The sequence below is a fragment of the Ceratotherium simum genome, chromosome 26, assembly GCF_057802395.1.
Source record: "Ceratotherium simum simum isolate JZ-2026a chromosome 26, ASM5780239v1, whole genome shotgun sequence".
Lineage (NCBI taxonomy): Eukaryota > Metazoa > Chordata > Mammalia > Perissodactyla > Rhinocerotidae > Ceratotherium > Ceratotherium simum.
In genome coordinates, this window is record NC_141925.1 from 2,980,483 (window position 1) to 2,999,189 (window position 18,707).

The 18,707-nt window shown below is 57.2% G+C and overlaps 2 protein-coding genes, 1 long non-coding RNA gene and 2 other non-coding genes across 8 annotated transcripts; 4 read left to right on the forward strand and 1 right to left on the reverse strand.

Moving 5' to 3' along the window:
• Positions 1-1,248: 1,248 nt before the first annotated feature.
• ZNF213 (zinc finger protein 213) lies at positions 1,249-7,218 on the forward strand. 2 transcript variants are annotated; one of them, XM_004438135.3, is made up of 6 exons: positions 1,249-1,377; positions 2,530-3,042; positions 3,769-3,892; positions 4,122-4,195; positions 4,410-4,533; positions 5,672-7,218. In XM_004438135.3, exons 2-6 carry the CDS (start codon positions 2,644-2,646, stop codon positions 6,319-6,321), a joined length of 1,371 nt encoding a protein of 456 aa, XP_004438192.1. In that variant the 5' UTR covers positions 1,249-1,377; positions 2,530-2,643; the 3' UTR covers positions 6,322-7,218. The 2 variants fall into 2 exon arrangements, with proteins under 2 accessions (XP_004438192.1, XP_087305649.1); XM_087449523.1 differs by lacking the exon at positions 1,249-1,377 and adding an exon at positions 1,386-1,641.
• Positions 7,219-8,375: 1,157 nt separating this feature from the next.
• Positions 8,376-14,475, reverse strand: LOC147913526 (uncharacterized). Of its 3 annotated transcripts, none has more exons than XR_015556483.1 (3): positions 14,186-14,475; positions 13,621-13,973; positions 8,376-10,090 (listed from the first exon to the last, which is right to left on the reverse strand). It is a non-coding gene; the product is annotated as an uncharacterized LOC147913526 (long non-coding RNA). The 3 variants fall into 3 exon arrangements; XR_015556484.1 differs by having other exon boundaries at positions 8,376-8,802; positions 9,918-10,090; positions 13,621-14,475; XR_015556482.1 differs by having other exon boundaries at positions 13,621-14,475.
• Positions 8,710-13,811, forward strand: LOC101401961 (uncharacterized). Its single transcript, XM_014793509.2, is given in 11 exon segments — positions 8,710-8,814; positions 8,897-9,104; positions 9,107-9,313; positions 9,431-9,519; positions 10,370-10,480; positions 10,613-10,780; positions 11,351-11,573; positions 11,910-12,026; positions 12,433-12,507; positions 13,005-13,108; positions 13,687-13,811. Coding segments are annotated over 11 exon segments (1,521 nt in total). The 3' UTR covers positions 13,801-13,811.
• A 130-nt stretch (positions 14,476-14,605) lies between the features above and the next one.
• On the forward strand, positions 14,606-14,678 carry TRNAR-CCG (transfer RNA arginine (anticodon CCG)). The gene has a single exon. It is a non-coding gene; the product is annotated as a tRNA-Arg (tRNA).
• A 1,578-nt stretch (positions 14,679-16,256) lies between these two features.
• Positions 16,257-16,329, forward strand: TRNAR-CCU (transfer RNA arginine (anticodon CCU)). Its single transcript has one exon. It is a non-coding gene; the product is annotated as a tRNA-Arg (tRNA).
• The last annotated feature ends 2,378 nt before the right edge of the window (positions 16,330-18,707 follow it).

Here is an 18,707-nt window from a genome sequence, read left to right on the forward strand (position 1 = left end):
TTACACAAATGACAGGTAGTGATAAAAGGAAGAAAAACAAGGCATGGCAGAGGCGTGGGGGAGGCTGTTTACATAGCGTTACGGAAAGCCACTGTGAGGGAGTGACATTTAAGCAGAGTGAGGGAACTAGCCTTGTGGATATGGATACCTTTACAATTTTCCATACTTCAACTTTCTTTTCTACACTAAGCCTGCAATACCTGCATAATCAAAACAAAACAAGAAAGCTCTTTCAATTTCAGCTTCAGATCTCTAGGTCGAGGAGTAAGTGGAGAGGGTAGGAGCAGGTCCACAAGCATGCAAAGGAGAACCCAGAGCTTTCCGGACACGGTCCACCTGCTCTACACTCTCCCCGGCCCTGGGACCCCCGCCGCCCCCGAGACGACGCTGCTGGTGGGAGAGCGCAGAGCTCCCCGGGGTCACTGTCCCCGCCTGCCGCGTCCCTCTGAGCGACTCCAGCCGACGCTCAGGGACGGAGAATCGCCGCAGGAGGCTCCGCGCCCCTCACTGGACTGTATCTACCAGGAAACTCCGCGCCCCGCTTGGAGCGGCTAAAGACGAAGGTGAAGGGCGAGGGCGGGTCCCACAAGGCTGGAAACGACTCTCCCAGGGCCGAGCTCCAGCCGCTGGGCCGCGCGGCACCCTCGGTCCTCGACCCACTCTTGGGAGAAAAGAGCCGGGGGCGGAAGGAAAAGTCCGTCCCAGCGCATCCCCTCCGAGGAGCAGGCGCTCCACTCGCGGCTAGGTCAGCCGCCGTCTCTTCCCACCAGGCCAGCCTTAGCTTCCGTTTCTTGCCAAACAGGAACCAAAAGAGCAGACAGCTCTACACATGACACTAGACAGAGGGGAACAGCGCGAGTCCAGGCGCAAACCACCCGCCCGAGGGTATGGGTGTTGATGCGCAAGGCGTCGCTGCCTTCTGATTGGCCAGCCCTGGGAATTCTCCCCGTTCATTGGTCATCCGTCAGGGAGAAGGCAGGCTTAATGGGCGAACGGCCTTCTGGGTTGTGTGGATCCGAGCGTTTGCGTTGGCGCATGCGTTTCCCGACGAGCCCCGCGCGAAGTTCCGGCGCCGGGACTTGGCGGCGGAACTGGGAACGCCTAGGCGACTGTGGGCGGTGTGTGTCCCGGGGGCGGGACCGGCGACGCGGGCCGCCGGGCTCGGAGATCGAGCGCGGGGCGCCAGGCGGTCCAGGCTGGCGGTCCAGGCTGGCGCCCCGAGGCAGAGGCCGAAGGGGGCGCGCACTGTTTGGAAGTGCCGAGGGCAGCCTGGGGCGCCTGCACCCGTTGTGCGTGCCTCCGCCTCTCAGCCCCGCGCAGCTCGGGGCTCCGGCCGGGGCCGCGTTCCCGCTTGCCGCGTCCTGCTGAGCGACCCTGGTGAGTCCCTGGCTGTCTCTCAGGCGAGCCGCCGCCTCGGTCACTGGAGAGTGAGAATGGAGCGCGTACCTTTCAGGGGTGTTGTGAGCAGGAGAAGAATAAAGTAAAGAAAGTGTTTAGTGTGTAGTGAGAAGAATTGGCAACAACCTGACTGCCTCCCTCCCTCGGGTATTGGTAAAGAAACTGGAGCACCTCCATACCGTTGTATCTCCCAGAGCGGCTAGCCAAGAAGCTTTGTCAGGTGGAAACGCAAGTTACAAAATAGTATGTGCAGTAAGACCTCATTTATGTAAAAACACGCACAAAGCACTTTTATTTTTTTCGCTTCTATAGATACATTATCACTAAATGCACAGGGAAAGGTCTGGGAGGTCATATGTCAGACCGTTGATGGAGGTGCAGCTGCAGTGTGGAAGGGAGAGTTTCTCTTCTATGTATTTGTGTTTTAAATTCCCTCTTTTTTATTATAATGGTTTGTATCACTTTTCTTGAAACAAAAAGCAATTAAAGAAAACTCTAAAATACTTTTCAGAACTGTTGTGAGAAATAGCAGTAAGGTATAAATATGTGCTATACATTCATATGTACCTGTGGATAGATGGTTTAAGATGGTGTCTGTGAGCCCTTTGCCGACGCCCCGAGGGCCAGATGTGTTTTGGAATTCAGAAGTTTTCATATTTGAGAAAGATAATACAGTGCTCATATGGTATGTCAAGTGACACCGCCGGTAGATTCTGGGGCAACACTCAGTAATCAAATGCATTAATTAAATTTTTTTAATTGAAGTATAATATATGTACAGAAATATACATTGTAAATACAGCTTGATGAATTTTTATAAGCTAAGCAAATGCATTAATATTGTGGCCATAAAAACATGAACATTTACTTTAAGTGGGATAAATGGAGATTATAAGTAGGCTCATATATAGAAGTTCAGGTGGTGAAAACCTGGGAGTTTTGGATTTTATTGCTGAGGATAAGAGGCTGTGGACCTGTATTGGTAGGAGAGTCACATGAGCAACGTATTACAGGAGACCCTAAAAAAGGCTTCAGGGCCACCACAGGATGGGAGCTGGAGTCCCCAGGTGTCCCTCCAAGCTGGCATTTGCTCATGTACTGCTCCCTCCTGCTGTTTTGTTCTTTCCCCAGGCGTGTGTGTCCAGATGCCAGCCCAGCTGCCACAGGAGATCCCTCTTGGAGACTGAAGGACAGGCTCTCAGGCCCAGGCTGAGGCCGACCAGCCCTGAGCCTTAGGGTAGGGGAATGGCAGCCCCCCCGGAGCTGCAAGACCAGACCCCTGGGGAGGGAGAAGGGCTTCTGATCGTGAAGGTGGAAGATTCCTCCTGGGAGCAGGACTCTGCCCAGCAAGAGGACAGCAGGGATTCTGAGGCCTGCCGCCAGCGCTTCCGGCAGTTCTGCTATGGGGATGCAGGCGGGCCTCATGAGGCCTTCAGCCAGCTTTGGGAGCTCTGCTGCCGCTGGCTGCGGCCCGAGCTGCACACCAAGGAGCAGATCCTGGAGCTGCTGGTGCTGGAGCAGTTCCTGAGTGTGCTGCCTGGGGACGTCCAGGGCTGGGTGCGTGAGCAGTGCCCAGGGAGCGGTGAGGAAGCCGTCGCCTTGGTGGAGGACCTGCGGAAGAAGCCAGTGAAAGCTTGGCCACAGGTGAGGGGCCTCTCCCACATCCAGGGGCACCTGGATGGCACCTGGGCTGAAGAGAGGTGGCCATCTCCATCAAGAAGAGGCCTCCAGGGGTGGTAGGGATATAGCCGGAGGGAGCATCCACAGGAGCCCGTCATAACAGGTGTTGTCTTTCTGAAAAACCCTGTCCAAATGAATCTGGTTTCTTTCTGGTAGCTTTGAAGGGCGGCAGCAGGACCGAAGTGGGCATGTTCCAGGAAGGCAGGCTTTAGCTCTACACAGGTTCTGCAAATGTTTATTCATGTTCTGCTCTAGGCCAGGCCCTGGAGATACAGTGATATGCCTAATGAGAGGACCAGAGAGGGTGTGAGAAGGTAGAGCTGTCCGCTACACTGTCTTGTGGGGTGTTGGGTCCTTGACACTGGAAGCATCTGGGGCTGGGGTGTTGCTGGGGTGTGGGGTTCTGCCCTTGACAGGAAGGTCCCCCCCACGTGCCCCTTGCAAAGTAGCTCTGTGATACTGGCCTTTGGGGGCTGGTTCTAGCCTTGTGCCTGATCAAGGAGTGGCCTTGAGCACACAGCATTGCCTCGTGTCACATTCTCCTCTGGACTTTCCTGGGGCCCCATATTGATCTCCTTCCCCACACCCCAGCATCCTGAGGGTCGTGTCCTGTGTCTCCTTCCCAGGGATTAAACTCTGTCTCCCCGGTCTGGTGTCGGTGCTGACAAGCATGTTGTGGTTCCTGCACAGGATGTGCCCTCAGAGGAAGTGGAACCCGAGGCTGCAGTCCAAGGATCCCAGGCCAAGGGGCCTCCCCCGAAGGTGGGGGCACGAAGCTGGCCGTCTGTACGCTGGGAGCAGCACAGCCATGGTGGTGAGTAAGCTTGTAGGCTGCAGAGTGACTGGGCTGGGACCTGGCTCTTTCCTGGGCGTTCCCCTAAGGGTAGCAGGAAGGATATTTCTGTCCCATAAGCCTAGGTGCCTGTGTGTGCGCACCCACGTAGTTGTGCACGTGTGTCTGTGTGCATCACGGGCAGGAGAGTGTGTGAGGTCTCACTTCCAGCCTGGGCAGGCCTCTCTGAGGCTCCGTTCTTTTCTTTCAGCCCAGTTTCCTGCTCTTCTTAAAGAGGGGAGTGCCAGAGAGGCGACGGACACCTGCTTGGCCTCTGGCGTCCATGTGAGTTACCAGTCTCTTTGTCCCTTCTGGGGCCCTCAGCGCTGTTGGGTCCCTAAAACGGGTCTTGCCTTCTCATCAAGGCCTCTTCCATCCATCCTGCTTCTGCCTGGACCCATCCTGGTCCCCATCCCAACCCCCTTCCTGTCGCCGCCACGGTTGCCTGGGGAGTCCTGAGCAAGGCAGCCCTGAGCTGGGTTTTCTCATCTCATTCCAGGGACCTGTGACGTTTGGAGACATTCCCTTCTATTTCTCCCTGGAAGAATGGGGGTCCCTAGACCCTGCTCAGAGGGATCTCTTCTGGGACATAAAGCGGGAAAACACCCGGAACGTTGCCCTGGGTAAGCAGTGGGTGCAGCTGGGACCCTTGCGGTCCTTGGCTCTTCTGAGCTAGAGGCTGCAGCCTCCCTGAGGATCCCAGCAGCAGAGAGTGGGTGCAGGCAGGCCACACACCCCTGCATGTCCTGCTGGAATCCTCAGTCTGCCTTCCCACCCGCTCCTTAGCAGGCTCCAGGATAGGCTTTCCCCCCTCCCTTCAAGAGCGCCAGGTGATTTCTCTTTTGTGTTAACGTTCATTTTTCTCTGCCTATAAGCGTGTGTTAATTTGTGAGGGGTGCATGCGACATGCTGGCACTGTGCTGAGCACTTGTATGGACATTTTCTCATGTGATCTTCACAACCTGGGGCATAGACATGTTGTCCCTGTTTTACAACAGTCGAGGAACCTGGCACTCACAGAGGTGGCGGGACGCTGGAGGGACAGAGCCAGGCCTCAGTGCAGACAGTGGTTGTGAGGTTAGTGCAGACAGTGGTTGTGAGGTTCCTTAGCCTGCCACATGGAGAGGTGTGAAAACACCTATTGCGTCGCCAGGAGGCCTGGGCCCAGCTCAGTAGAGGCCACACTCCCTGGGGTCCCTCTCCAAGCCAGGGCCTTCCTGAGCACTATTTGGAGATCATCTCATTTAATCCGCACAACCCAATGGGACGGGCCAGGATTCCTCCTGATCTGAATCTGTTTTTTCTTGGGTTTGGAGAAGGAGAGCTTGTGTAGTGAGAGGAACCACCTCAGCTGAACCCATGTGGTTCCTCAGTTTTTGCTGTGGATAGTGTGAGTTTGGATAACTTACAGCCTTTACCTGAAGCTCTTCAGTTTGAGAGTTTGAATAGCCAGGGTTCAGAGCGTGAGACGTGGGACCCCCGTGTGGCACCCGAGGCCCCTTTGGCTCAGGTGTGTGTGACTCGTAAGTGCCCATGCAGCAGGATCAGCCTGCTGGCTCCTTGCCGCGCCTCTGATGGGCTTCCCCGCGGCATTTTGCCATGTCGCCGTTGTGTGGACGAGGAAGCTGCGCTGGGCTCTGTTGGAGCCCCGGCTGTCTGAGGGACAGCCAAGGCTCTTGCCCCTGAGCCCTGTTTCTGCCAGCTCAGCTCTGGCCCCAGAACCAAGTGGGACTGAAGCGGCCGCCTCCTCTCTGCTTGCAGGTTTGGGGCTTAGGAGCCAAAGCGAGCGATCCCGGCCTGAGGAGGCGCTCCCGGTCCAGGCCGGCGGCGACGTGACTGTGTCCTGGAGCCCTGCGGAGGCCGAGGCCTGGGAAAGCGAGGCCCGGCCGGGGACGGCCCCAGGGCGGGCGGTGGGGGCGCGGCGGGGGCGGCCGCCCACGCGCCGGCGTCAGTTCCGGGACCTGGCGGCAGAGAAGCCGCACAGCTGCGGCCAGTGCGGCAAGCGCTTCCGCTGGGGCTCCGACCTGGCACGCCACCAGCGCACACACACGGGCGAGAAGCCGCACAAGTGCCAGGAGTGCGAGAAGAGCTTCCGCAGCTCCTCGGACCTGGTGCGCCACCAGGGTGTGCACACGGGCCAGAAGCCCTTCTCGTGCTCCGAGTGCGGCAAGAGCTTCAGCCGCAGCGCCTACCTGGCCGACCACCAGCGCATCCACACCGGCGAGAAGCCCTTCGGCTGCAGCGACTGCGGCAAGAGCTTCTCGCTGCGCTCCTACCTGCTGGATCACCGGCGCGTGCACACAGGCGAGCGACCCTTCGGCTGCGGCGAATGCGACAAGAGCTTCAAGCAGCGCGCCCACCTCATCGCCCACCAGAGCCTGCACGCCAAGATGGCCCAGCCCGTGGGGTGAGGGCCAGAGCGAGGGGGTGTCTCCCCAGCACGACCTCTTCCCTCCCCCTCGGGAATTCTCCACCTTCCCGGCTGCCTGCCCTGCTCTGCCCTGCAACCTGGAATGGAAATCCGCTATGACCTCAGCGCCACTCTCTTCCTGCTCCAAGGGTTTCTCTTGCCCTCTGGCTCCTGGAGCCCCAACACCTTCTGGGCCAGTGGCATTAAAGTGGGAGAGAGGCCAGGGCAGCTGGGAAGTGTGAGGACTCGGGCAGGGCCTGGGGTCCCTATCCAGGAACCTCCCTCAGCCTTGCTTGCCCTGAGGCTCTTTGTTCCCTGCATTCTCCACTGGGTGTGTGGGCCAGGCCCTCTGCTCTGCCAACCTGTGCCTTCCAGCGGGAGTGGAGGACAGGCCTTGACCCCCAGGGCACTGCTGGGCTCTGGGAGGGTCAGTCACCCCACACCTGTGAGGATCTGGGTCCTGGGCATGGCTACGGGGGCTTTCTGGCCTCCACCCCTCCCATTTCTAGGCCATGACCACTCTTCCCTGTCTTGGTGACCTGGAAGCTATCTGCTTCCACTCTCTGCAAACTTGCTTCCCTGGTGAGTCCCTGAGAGCTACCCCCTACCAGTCTGGTGAGGGTCGTGGTGGCTCCAGGGACAAGAGGCTGACCGTGCAGACCAGGGCTAGCGGAGGCATGCTGCTCCCCACTCCTCCAGAGGCATGGGGTTTATGGTACTTAACACTAGCACTTCGTCAGCACGTTGGTGCTGACTTCTTAGGCACTGCATTCCATGTGTCGCCTGCATCGTCTGCAGGTCGGCATTCACAGGGACAGACCACAGGCCCTCCAAAGGAGCTCGACCCAGCTGGCCTCAAAAGGGCAGCCGAAGGGTTTGAATAAATGTGGAAACTGCCTCCAGGTTGTTATGTTCTCTAGGTGGCTGCTGGGTGGGGAGACCTGGAATGCATACCCTCTGCCTCTTGGCGTGGTAGCTGTGGCGGCATGTGATGCTGTGTGGTCACCAGGTGGAGCTACATGCTTGGCTTCCAGGTCCGCTGGGCCCCAAAGGGCGGCCACGAGCCTCAGGACTCTCATTCTCTTGTGTCAGCCAGTGCCTGCCCTGGTCTGGGGACAGCTCAAGGTGGGGCAGCTGGTGGCATCCCTCCCTACTCCAGCAGGAGAATGGGAGAGCTGAGTAGGACTTGGGGTCTTTATAAATACTTTATTTTTTTATTTTATTTTATTTTTTATAATTTTATTTATTTATTTTTCCCCCAAAGGCCCAGTAGATAGTTGTATGTCATAGCTACACATCCTTCTAGTTGCTGTATGTGGGACATGGCCTCAGCATGGCCAGACAAGCGGTGCGTCAGTGCACGCCCGGGATCCGAACCAGGGCCGCCAGCAGTGGAGCACGCACACTTACCCGCTAAGCCATGGGGCCGACCCAGGACTTGGGGTCTTTACCAGGCCACCTCCTTTCTCCCCATTGGTGAAGTTGGAAAGAGGCTGGGAGATGGGGTGACTGGGCAGGGGGGTGTATGCACACGCTGCTTGTAGGGGATCCTGAACTCAGAGCTTGGTCCCTGTGCTCAAATCCCTTACGGAGAGAGGGCTGCTGAGTCAAAATGGGCAAGGCCCCCATTCCCCACCCAGCCTTTGACATCTGGCCCTTCCCCTCTCTGGCCGCAGGCTGGGGCCTTCGAGGAGCTGGTGGGTGCAGGCCAGAGCTCTTTCCACCCCTGCTGACCCATTTCTGATTCACCTGGTGATAGCCTCAGCAGGCCCGCCTGAGGGGCAGTGGCGGTGGCTGAGACAAGGTGTTCTGTCCCTTGGTCTGCATGCCAGCCTCTTTGCCTCCTGGGCCCTTCCTCAGCCAGCCCCCCATTTGACATCCTGAGGTTGCTGCAATGGACCCCATTTTGCAGATGAGGCAGCCGGGGTCTCACTGTGGACAGCTGACCCCAGTTGGGGGTTACTGCCTCTGGGGCACGCCCTTCACCACTCCCCGGAGCCTTGTGCTCACAGCTGCTCTGTGCATGTGTGTGGGCGTAGGGCGTGGATGAGGGGGGGGGGGGGTTGCTGGGCAGGAAAGTGCTCAGACTTTTTTGGTGCTGGTGGCTGGCTCAGAAGGGAGACACTCAGGTGTAACGAGATCAGATGGGAAGTGGGCCAGGAGCTAAGAATAGCATTGGGCACAGGTCCTGGCTCAGGCGGGGCATGTCAATGCCAGCCAGGAAGTAGCCCGCTGAAGTCAGGGAATAGCAGGGGGTGGGGCCCAGGACCCAGGGTTCCAGCAGAGAGGGGCAGAGTCCGGCTCAGCTCATAAACAGAGCTGATAGGACGCGGCTCAGGGACAGGGCAAGGGTTGGGACCCAGGGCACTGGTGCCAGGGCAGGAGCTTCATGCTCAGAGGAAGTGCCCACCTGGCCCCCATGGCCTACCTGGTAGCTGGGACCCTGCGGGTGGCCGAAGTGATGGCAAACACTCGGGAGAGTCTGGGGAGAAAGGTAGTGGGAGGCACTGCCTGGCCCAGCCCACTCCTGGCTCCCAGCTGAGCCCCACCGCCCAGCTCTGGCTTTGCCTCCCTAGGGGAAATACAGCATGCAGGGTCCAAGGGTGGCCCTGACTCTCAGCAGCCCTGAGGTGTCGGCCGCTACAGTGGCTGTCCTGGAGGGCGTGTTCCGGGCCCTGTGCTTTGAGAGCTGGCAGAGGAGGGAGGCCTCAGTCCAGGTGAGCCCTCGTCTGCCTCCCGCCTCCACCCCCACCGGGGGCCTCCCTGGACCGAGGCCCAGCCTTCACTCTTGCCCTAGGGCTTCCTTGGGGAGCTGGCTGGGTTCCGGAAGCAGCTGGATGCCCATGGGGGCCCTATGGGCTGTGCCCTAGTGGCCTTGGTGGCCCCCAGTGGGCAGCTGAGGCAGCTACAGCAGCTGGTCCAGGAGCTGAGCCACTGTGGGGCCTTGCGGGGCTGCCCCAAAGTCTTCCTGCTGCTCTCCAGTGCTCCTGGGGGTGAGTGAGCAGGGCAGGGACCCCTGGTTGTGGGGCAGGGCAAAGCAGGGGTGAGGGAGGGTGGGCCGGAAGGCCGACACCCTCCCTTCCAGGCCAACGTGCTGCTTCTGCACCCAGCTGCCCCCGAGCCTGGAGCCTTCCTCACTGGCCTGGGCGAGCTCTGTGGCCGCTGTCCTCACTGGTCCCTGCTGCAGCTGCTGACGGAGGTGGGGGCCCTGGACAGGGAGTCCTAGGGAGGGGGGCTACTGCCGGTCACCTCCCCTGGCCTTGCTGTGCTCTCCTGAACCCGTCACACAGTTCAATTCATTCACATGCTCCCCACCCATTCATTCTACAAAACCTTCATTGTCTACACAAGTGGTGTTAGCCAGGGGCCTCGCCTCCTGCCCCCACCTGTCCCCTTCCTCACAACCCACTCAGGGTCCCCTATACACTCCAGGGTCTTCACAACTCCATGCCTTTGCCCAAGCTGTTCATCAGCTTGGCATGCCCTCACTGTTGTCCCGGCCAGCCTCACACAGTCCCTTCCAGGCTGTCAGCATTGCCCTTCCTCAGGCTCCCTGAGTCGACGCTTGTACTTCTGCCCACCCCTGTTCATACTCACCTAGGCAGTGATTGTCCTGTCAGACTGTGGGTCCCTGGAGATGAGGGCTGAGAATGATTCAGATCTGGTCCCGAGGCCCGAAGTTCTCATCGGGCAGTTGGGTGGCCCCTGGGTGACCCTGGAGGTGAGGGGTGGGCCCCGAGCCGCAGCTCAGCCCAGCCTGGTGCCCTCCCCTAAAAGATGAAGGGTTGGTGGTTAATGGAATGGCCACTGTCCACTTGAGGCCATCCATACCCAGGGAAACCCGTGACCTTGAGCCTGAGCCAGAAACCCCCTCATGCTCTCCTCCTCTTTCCTATCTCCTTCTGCCTCTGTTCTGGCAGGGGACCCCAAAGAGACTGTAGTAGCCATGATCCCAGCCAAACTATTCCCCGGAGCCAGGGTCCTGGTTCTCTCCCCCTCCCACGCCCCCATGGAGCAGCCTCCTGAGGGGTCCTCTGGCCCCTCGCCAGGTATTCTGCAGGACAGCTGAAGAGTCCTCAGGGGCCACCTACTGCCCAGTCCTGCGGAGCTCCTTGCGGGGGGCGCTGTGCCTGGGGAATGTGGAGCCCTGGGAGCGTGAGGTGAGCGGGACGGGGTGGGGTCTGTGGCAGCAGTTGCCAGTGGGACAGAGGCTCAGGGAGACCCAAGATGGGGGAGGCGAGGAGCTGGGAGGTCCTCAGATGGCTCTGAGTGCACCTTAACCCTGTCTGTAGCCAGTACCCGGCCCCAGTGCTCAGTATGACCTATCCGGGGCCAAGGCCGCCCTTCTCCTGGCCGTGATCCAGGGTCGGTCTGGGGCCCAGCACGACGTGGAGGCACTGGGGGACCTGTGCCAGGCCCTGGGCTTTGAGACCACCCTGAGGACAGACCCTACAGCCCAGGTGAGCGGAAGCCCAGCACTTCTGGTGGTGCTCTGAAGGCACCCCCACCTCCTGACCCTTGGGACTCTCCTGGGCTTCTCACCCATCGTGGGCGAGAAGTGCACCCCCAAGTCTAGCCTCCATCCTCCCTGCTGCATGCATTGGGAACCCACTTCCCTGCCTCTGGAAGCCAGTCTCCAGGGCTCCTGCAGCCTCCCACACTGGCTGTTTCTCTGCTTCCCCACTCAAGGCCCAGCTGGACCCTCAGGCTTTTCCTGGGAGCATCTCAGGTTCCTTCCCAGACACCCGTCAGTTCACTGCCCTCCTCTCTCACCCCTTAACTTTTTGGTGCAGCTTCCCCGCAGGGGCCAGAAAACCAACTGCAGGAGGCTGGACCCACATGTCACCCCAATGAGGCCATGCCAGGCCATGCAGCAAGGGGGGTAGAAAAAACACTTCCTCCCTGAGCCTGAGGCTGACAGGAGGTGGGAGGTAGAGTGGGCAGGGGGCTGGAGAAGCCTGCCTTGAGGCCTGCCAGGTCCCAGGAAGACAGTGGCCCTGGCCCAGGCCTCAATCTCCATCCCACCCCAGACTTTCCAGGAGGAGCTCGCCCAGTTCCGGGAACGGCTGGACGCCCACAGGGGCCCCGTGAGCTGTGCCCTTGTGGCCCTGATGGCCCATGGGGGGCCTCAGGGGCAGCTGCTGGGGGCTGACGGGCAAGAGGTGCAGCCAGAGGCACTGGTGCAGGAACTGAGCTGCTGCGGGGTCCTGCAGGGCCGCCCCAAGATCTTCCTGCTTCAGGCTTGCCGTGGGGGTGAGCAGGGCCTGGGGCCCACCCTGGAGGCCCGGCTGGGTCCTGGCCTCCCACCTGCCTCCTCCTGCCCTAGCTTTCTCAGGCTCCCAGGACTTGCTGCCCACCTCCTCCAGGAAGCCTGCATACCAGCCCTTTCCCCACCCCCTCTCCTGGCCTCTCGTAGACGTCAGGGCCGTGAACTCGAGCCCTTCACCCTCAGCACTTGTCATTCAGGGCTCTGAACATTTCCAGCCTGGCAGGCCTCCACTGGAGCCCTGGGGGCTTGAGTCTGGAGCCCTGGGGGCACCCCCTGGTATCTGCTGAGAGAAACGACCTGACTGTCCCCTCCTTCTCCAGGGCACAGGGACACTGGCGTGGGGCCCACAGCTCTCCCCTGGTTCTGGCGCTGGCTGCAGGCACGACCAGCCACCCCCTCCCACGCTGATGTCCTCCAGATCTATGCCCATGCCCAAGGTGCGTCTGCCTTCTTTCCAGAGCCTGGACCTGGAAAGCCCTGCCAAGGGTGGGGGGGAGCTGTCTGAGGCGCATTTCCAGGACTCTGAGCTGGGGTTCTGCTGCCACCTCCGTCCTCTCTTTGCCAAGAGAATGGGAAGGAAAACCTTCCTAAACCTCAAAGAGCTTTGAAAACCAAGGGCTGCTTCTCCTATTTGAGCCTAGAAACAACCCTGGAGTCAGGAAGGTGAGAGCTTTTCTGAGGTCACACAGCCGGTAAGCAGCAGGGCTGAGATTTGAACTCTAACATGTCTTGCCTGCCCTGTGCTCTCCACTGCCCTGTGCTGCCCTTGGGCCAGACTTGGGGAGACCGAGGGGCTGATGGAGTCCCAGGACGCTGGGTAAACGGAGTTGATCCCTCTTGCAGGCAGCTCCTCCAGGGGCTCCACTCCAGGGGGCCCCGACCAAGCAGACATCCTGACAGTCTACGCAGCCACCGAGGGTAAGGGGCCCAGTCATCAAGAAGCCCAGCCTCCTGGCTGGAGATCTGGAGTGGCTTTAGGGGCAGCCAGGGCTTGGGGGGTGGAGTGCAGGGACACCAGCCCAGTTGCAGTGAAGCCATCTTCCTTCCATGTTTATTATTTATAATAGTAGTAATGCTGGTGAGCACGTCTTGAGGGCTGACTGTGCCAAGCACTGTACCTGCACCCTTCCTTCCAGGCTGTAAGTTCCATGAGGGCAGTTCAGTTCTGTCTGCCTCAGGGCCCTGCCCACGCCTGGCACATCATAGGTTCATAGTGCATGTTTGTTCAATATTGAATCCATCATATATGCACTCCGCAAATATTGAGCAACAACTTGTTCCAGAAGCAAGTGGTTCCCGCTCCCCCGGATCCTGTGTGCCTGCCCCCCACTTCCAACAATAGGCCCCTTGGGGATTGGAAAGCAGGGGGTAGGGGCCTGAGTCCGACACACCGGCCCTGGTCCCCCCTGGCCTAGGCTGTGTAGCCTATCGGGATGAGAAGGGCTCAGACTTTATCCAGACACTGGTGGAGGTGCTCAGAACTGACCCCACGGGAGATCTCCTGGAGCTGCTGACTGAGGTGTGTTGGGGGCTGGGGGGTGGTGACAGGGGGAGATGTGTCCTCCCCAGCCCTCGTGTTCTGATCACCTCCTATTCACCCTGTTGGGGAGGGAGGGATCCCCCCACTCAGTAGTAAGAGATGGCCAAACACACAACACCTGCACTGGCCGGGTGAGATGGACAGCAGTTATTAGCCACATAAACCCACGGCTGGCGGATGATTATATATATTATATATAATCACACACCACATGCCATGCTGGGCCACTCGGGGTTGCACTTGGAAACAGAGTGAACCGGCAGGGCCTTTGGGCTGCAGGCTTTGTGGTAGCAGGGGTAGGGTGCCCCTGGTTCCCCCCGGAGGAGGTGATTGGCTTGTTTGAATAGTTTCGCAGGCGGGCTGGGAACTGAAGCCCCTCAGGCTGAGGACGGGGTGGAGTGCGGCTGGTCTGGCTGGTGAGGGAACTAGCGCAGGTGGGGAGCCTTTCCCGCTGGGTGGGGGGCACATCTGAGAGGAGCAGGGGGACTTACGATTAGGCCCCTGGGGACCCGTGAGGCCCAGAGATGTCAAGGCAGCACTGAGTGTGGTCCTCGCAGGTGAACCGGCGGGTGTGTGAGCTGGACGTGCTGGGTCCCGACTCCGACGAGCGCCGCAAGGCCTGCCTGGAGATCCGCAGCTCGCTGAGGCGCCGGCTCTGCCTGCAGGCCTGACTGCGCCCGAGGCACCCAAATGGTGCTGACAGTGGGGCCGCAGCCCAGCGCCACCAGACTCCCTCCACTCCTCGGTCTCCTCACCTGTAAACGGGGCATCCCGGCAGGGGATCCGGCGCTTAGTGGGCATGCAATAAACGTCCGTTGACGGTCGTTGTACACGTAAACAGTGCCTGTTCTCAGGGAGGTGCGACAATAAGAGAGACAATGTATGCGAGGTGCCCGGCACTTCATGAGGGCGCATAAGAGGCCAGGGCTGCCAACATGGGCTGGGCTGGGCTAGATGTTGAGAAGGGCCAGCCCAGGGTCCACAGCGCTCTGCTAGCACACGCGCCCCACCTGCACCCCGCGCTGGGCCATGGAGAGGCAGGAGACGTGGCCCCACCTTCATGGCGCTCAGAGGCCGGTCTGGGGCCGCAAGACTGGAACAGAGCACTGCAGGCTTGGTGGTGCTGTGATGGGGGAAGCACAGGCGCTGGAGGAGCGGTGCGCAGCTCCTGACCCAACGCGGGCCGGGGACACGTGGAGGAGGAGATCCCAAGGGTCCTCTCGGAGCAGGAGGGGCCTAGGTAGCCTCCCCGGGGCTCGAACTCTCGTTCACAGGCCCGCGCGAACAGTCCTCTCCTAGCTGCCGGCCCTCAGTCCGGCGCCTGGGGCCCCACTCGGAGCCCCGCCCACACGGAGCCCAGGAGGCGGGGTTCCTCGCCGCTGTGAGCATGCGTATTAGGGTACCCTGCGTGGCCGCCACGCTGCACAGTCTCCTGGATAAGCTCTATGAGAAAAGCTGCGTAGTTGTTCGCTGCGGGGCCGCGTGGCCTAATGGATAAGGCGTCTGATTCCGGATCAGAAGATTGAGGGTTCGAGTCCCTTCGTGGTCGCTGCGGCGTATATTTTTCTCCCTCCGCTTAAAATTTTCCCCCTCTCTAGACTGCGCCCTACACGAGCCTAGGACCGTCGGGCAGTGCCAACCGCGCGCCCCGCCCTCTGGCCCTTGGCACGCAGCCGTGCGCCTGCACCCGTGGAGCTCGGGACCCAGGGCTAGGACTGCACCTGGGGCGACCCCGAGGGCACTGCGGGGACCAACACTGGCCGGACCCGTGCGGACTACGGAGCGTGAAGGCACCGGCCGCGAGTTCCGGGAGCCAATTGGGGACTGGCTACATGAATTATAGTTTAGACAATGAGAACTGTGACAGATGAGGGATTGGACTGTTGGGGGGAAGCGGGGTGCGGGTAGGGGACTTGCCCCAAGAGGGTCAGAAGACAGATGCATTTTAAAATATAATTATTGTGATGAGAAAGATTTGGAAATAGTGGTGATGGTTGCACAATACTGTGACTGTAACTGATGCCACTGAATTGTACGTTTAAAGATGGTTAAAATGACAAATTGAATATTATATATATACTACAATAAAAAGTTTTAAAAATCTAATAGATTATTTCTATTTCTTGCAATGAGAGTGTACCCTTAAATAACTAGTGTGAATGTGTATTTAAAAATTTAAATATAAAGAATATGCCCAGGATTGAATCACCATTTTTCCCTGAAAAAATGTCTATCCCTGCACAACCGAGTTCTCTCCAAGGGATTCTGGCTAAGCGGAATGACCAAGATGATGGGACCTCCTCTCCCAGGATAAACGGGAGGGGGAATGTCAGCTGAGCGTGTACCCCGGGCGGTGGGCGCAGGTGACCTGCGGTCACGCGGAGTGTCATTTTCTCCTTGATCGTTTTTGTGGTGTTTTAGTGATTTACTAAGGGCTCATAAATATAAAGAAGAAAAACTTCATTAAGATAAACATTTTAAACATGAGAAAGAACATTCATCTTATGGTAGGAAAATAAACGCTGGATTCTCTGATATTAGAGTCTCATGCTCTAGCGGGGCGGATACAGAGCCATTATGGAGGTTCCTTGGGACAAAAACCTAAGGCCGCTGGGCTCCGCTAAAACCCTCGGAGACCTGGGCCCAGGTAACACTTTCGGTCTAAGGGCAATGTGGGGAGAAGCGTGCGGACAGGGACTGGCCCTTTTCCCAGGCGCCCGGCTGGTCCCCCTCTCCCTTCAGCTCCCACATTTTGCATCGCAAACGCCTTCTGGCTGGTAGTTATCCCCGGACCCGGATTCCCCTAAAAAGAGGGGAAAGGTCTCGCCCGGGATTTGATTCCCGGACCTCCTGCACCCTAAGCGAGGCTCATAATCCCCAAGTCCAACGAGGCGAGTTGACACCTGCTGCCCCAGGTCTTTGAGCTTCATCCGCTTGTGAGCGGCCTCTTTGGGGTCCGAGGATGCTCAAGAGCGGGCGAGATCTGAGCGGGAGCACAGGCCGAATACGGATGTCAAGGGGCCGGAGAGAGGCCGGCATGGGGCCGGGAGGCTGGGCGTAATCTGCAGGAACCTCGGAGAGGTGACTGAGAGACTGGTCTAATACCATTGCAACACGTCACTTATCAGCCCCGGTGGCCTAATGGATAAGGCATTGGCCTCCTAAGCCAGGGATTGTGGGTTCGAGTCCCACCCGGGGTACAGAGGCTTGACTTTTGGACCCCTTCCAAGGAGGAGAAGTGGGAAAAAGTGTAGTGAAACTCTATGGCTACTTTCCCCAGTAGGGCAAGCAAATGAAGGAGGTTATCCAGACGCAGCCCTAAGCTAAAGCCAGTGAGGCCTTATCTTCTGGTAAGGAGGGCACATTTTCAGCTTTCAGAAAAGAGTGCTTGCATGCCTGACACTATTTTAATAACTATCCATTCTACTTGATGATATAAAGGAATAATTGTTTGTTTTTCTAGATGTGTTAACTGTGGTTGCATATATTTTTAAAAACCTTATCTTTTGTAAACACATCCACTTATTTAGAGATTAAATTATACGACAACTGGTTTGCTTTCAAATAATGGGCCAGGTGGTGACTATAGTTAATAATACTGGATTGTATACTTGAAATTTGCCAAGAGAGTAAATCTGAAGCCTTCTCACCACACACACACAAAAAGTGACTGTGAGCTGATGGATGTGTTAATTAACTTGACTGTGGTAAGTATTTCACAATGTATACATGTATCAAATCCTCGCATTGTACACTTTAAATATAAATAGTTTTATTTGTCAATTATACTTTAATAAAGCTGGAAAAAATATAGTGGCCTGGATGGAGGTATAGACAAAACAAGCCTATCTATGAGTTGATAATTGCTTAAGCTAGGGGACATGAGGGCACATTATACTATTTTCTCTGCTTTAGTGAATGTTTGAAATAATCCATAATGAAGTTTTCTTTTTTTTTAATCCATGCAATACATGTCTTCATCCTCGAGGTAAAAACCTTCCAAACTGGACACGGTGTAGAGTAACAGCAGAAGCCTCCTGTGCCAGCTGCCCATAGAGGGGATGACCGCTGGAGCTGTGTCATGTGTCCACTGAAAAACATAGTTCTCTTTCGCCTTTAGAAACCATGAATGAGACTCTTCTGTTCCTCCAGCTCCGGCCTTACCTCCCCCACTTTCCTGAACATCTAGGGCCCCATCACCCCTACTGAAATCAGGGACCTCGTCTCATTGCAGTATCTCCCACTATCACACGTGGGCTGCAGAGAATGGGGTCCACAGAGCTATCCAAGGATGCTAGTGCTTCCCTCACCAATGTTTCTCAGTGCCTCATTGAAGGGAGTGTCCCCTGGGCCCTCTTGGTGGGGTGATGGTGTGCACATCACATGTGATAGATCCCGTCCAGCATCTCCATCTCTCTAAGTCTTTGGATTCCTTTCTCTACCTGATGCCAGGGACGTTCTCACAGCTCAGTCTCATTAAACATAGGCCCCCACTGAGTTCAATGCTAAGCCAACCAGCCAAGAATCCTGGTAAAGCCACATTCAGCTGTACAAGATAACATGTTAAATACAGGCTTTCTGGGAAGTACACCCAGATCAATAAATGCACCAGATGCAAAATCATATCCCATTCTCCTTACTTTAACACCCTTAGAACCATTCCCACACATATTCCCTAGGTTTCTGCTGGCATAAATGAACAAAAGTTGCAATTCTTTTGGCGTATAAGCTCTGTCCTCCAGGGTCAGCCTTTGTACTTGTTCCCTGCAGCTGATCTGACTGTAGTTATGGCGCCAAGGGTGGTTGGTGTGGGCTTTGAGGAGAACTGGCATCCCCTTGAAAGAAAACTGCTCCGGGTGATTTTATTATAGGATACCCAAACAGAGGAAGGCTGCTCTCCTCGGATACCAGTGGACGGGCTGCTTTTGCTGGCAAGGAGGCGCCAAGAGACTCAGGGGTTCAAGATTCTCAACTTTGTCTGAGCCCACCCAGGTGTCCCCAAGGTTTTGGCTCCACTTCCTCATAATCAATGCCATTTCTTCCACATGAAAGATTTTCTCAGGCTGTGAACTCAACTTACCTTGTTATTCTGTGACATGCATAATTCAATTACTTGTTTGATCTTTAACAGTATCAGCCCTGCAGCTATAAGATTATTCTATGGCTGCCATAAAATGTCCCTGGGTCTCTGAACATGACTTAGGCTGAAAGTTTAAAGCCCTAATCTTCTCATTTTTTTTTCTGCAAGCAAACTGGTGTACTCAGAAGAATCCTTTCCATGCCACAGTCCTTGTAGTCACCTTTACTGCCACCAACAGTCAAAGGCAGCAGGCTCGTGGTCCTCCCGGGCCCTGCTTCAGTCAGCACTCCATCATAATCAACAAGGTGAGACTCGGCTTGGTCACGATGCCACTGTGTGCCATGAATTACCAGCATCCTATCTCCCGTCAGCACTGCGTTCAAGCCCAAATTCATTACCACATCAGGGCCCAGGCAGCAGTCAGAAAACCCATCCATTGGGGATGGGGGAAATGGGGACTGGTTGGTAAAAGGGTACAAACTTTCAGTCATAAGATGA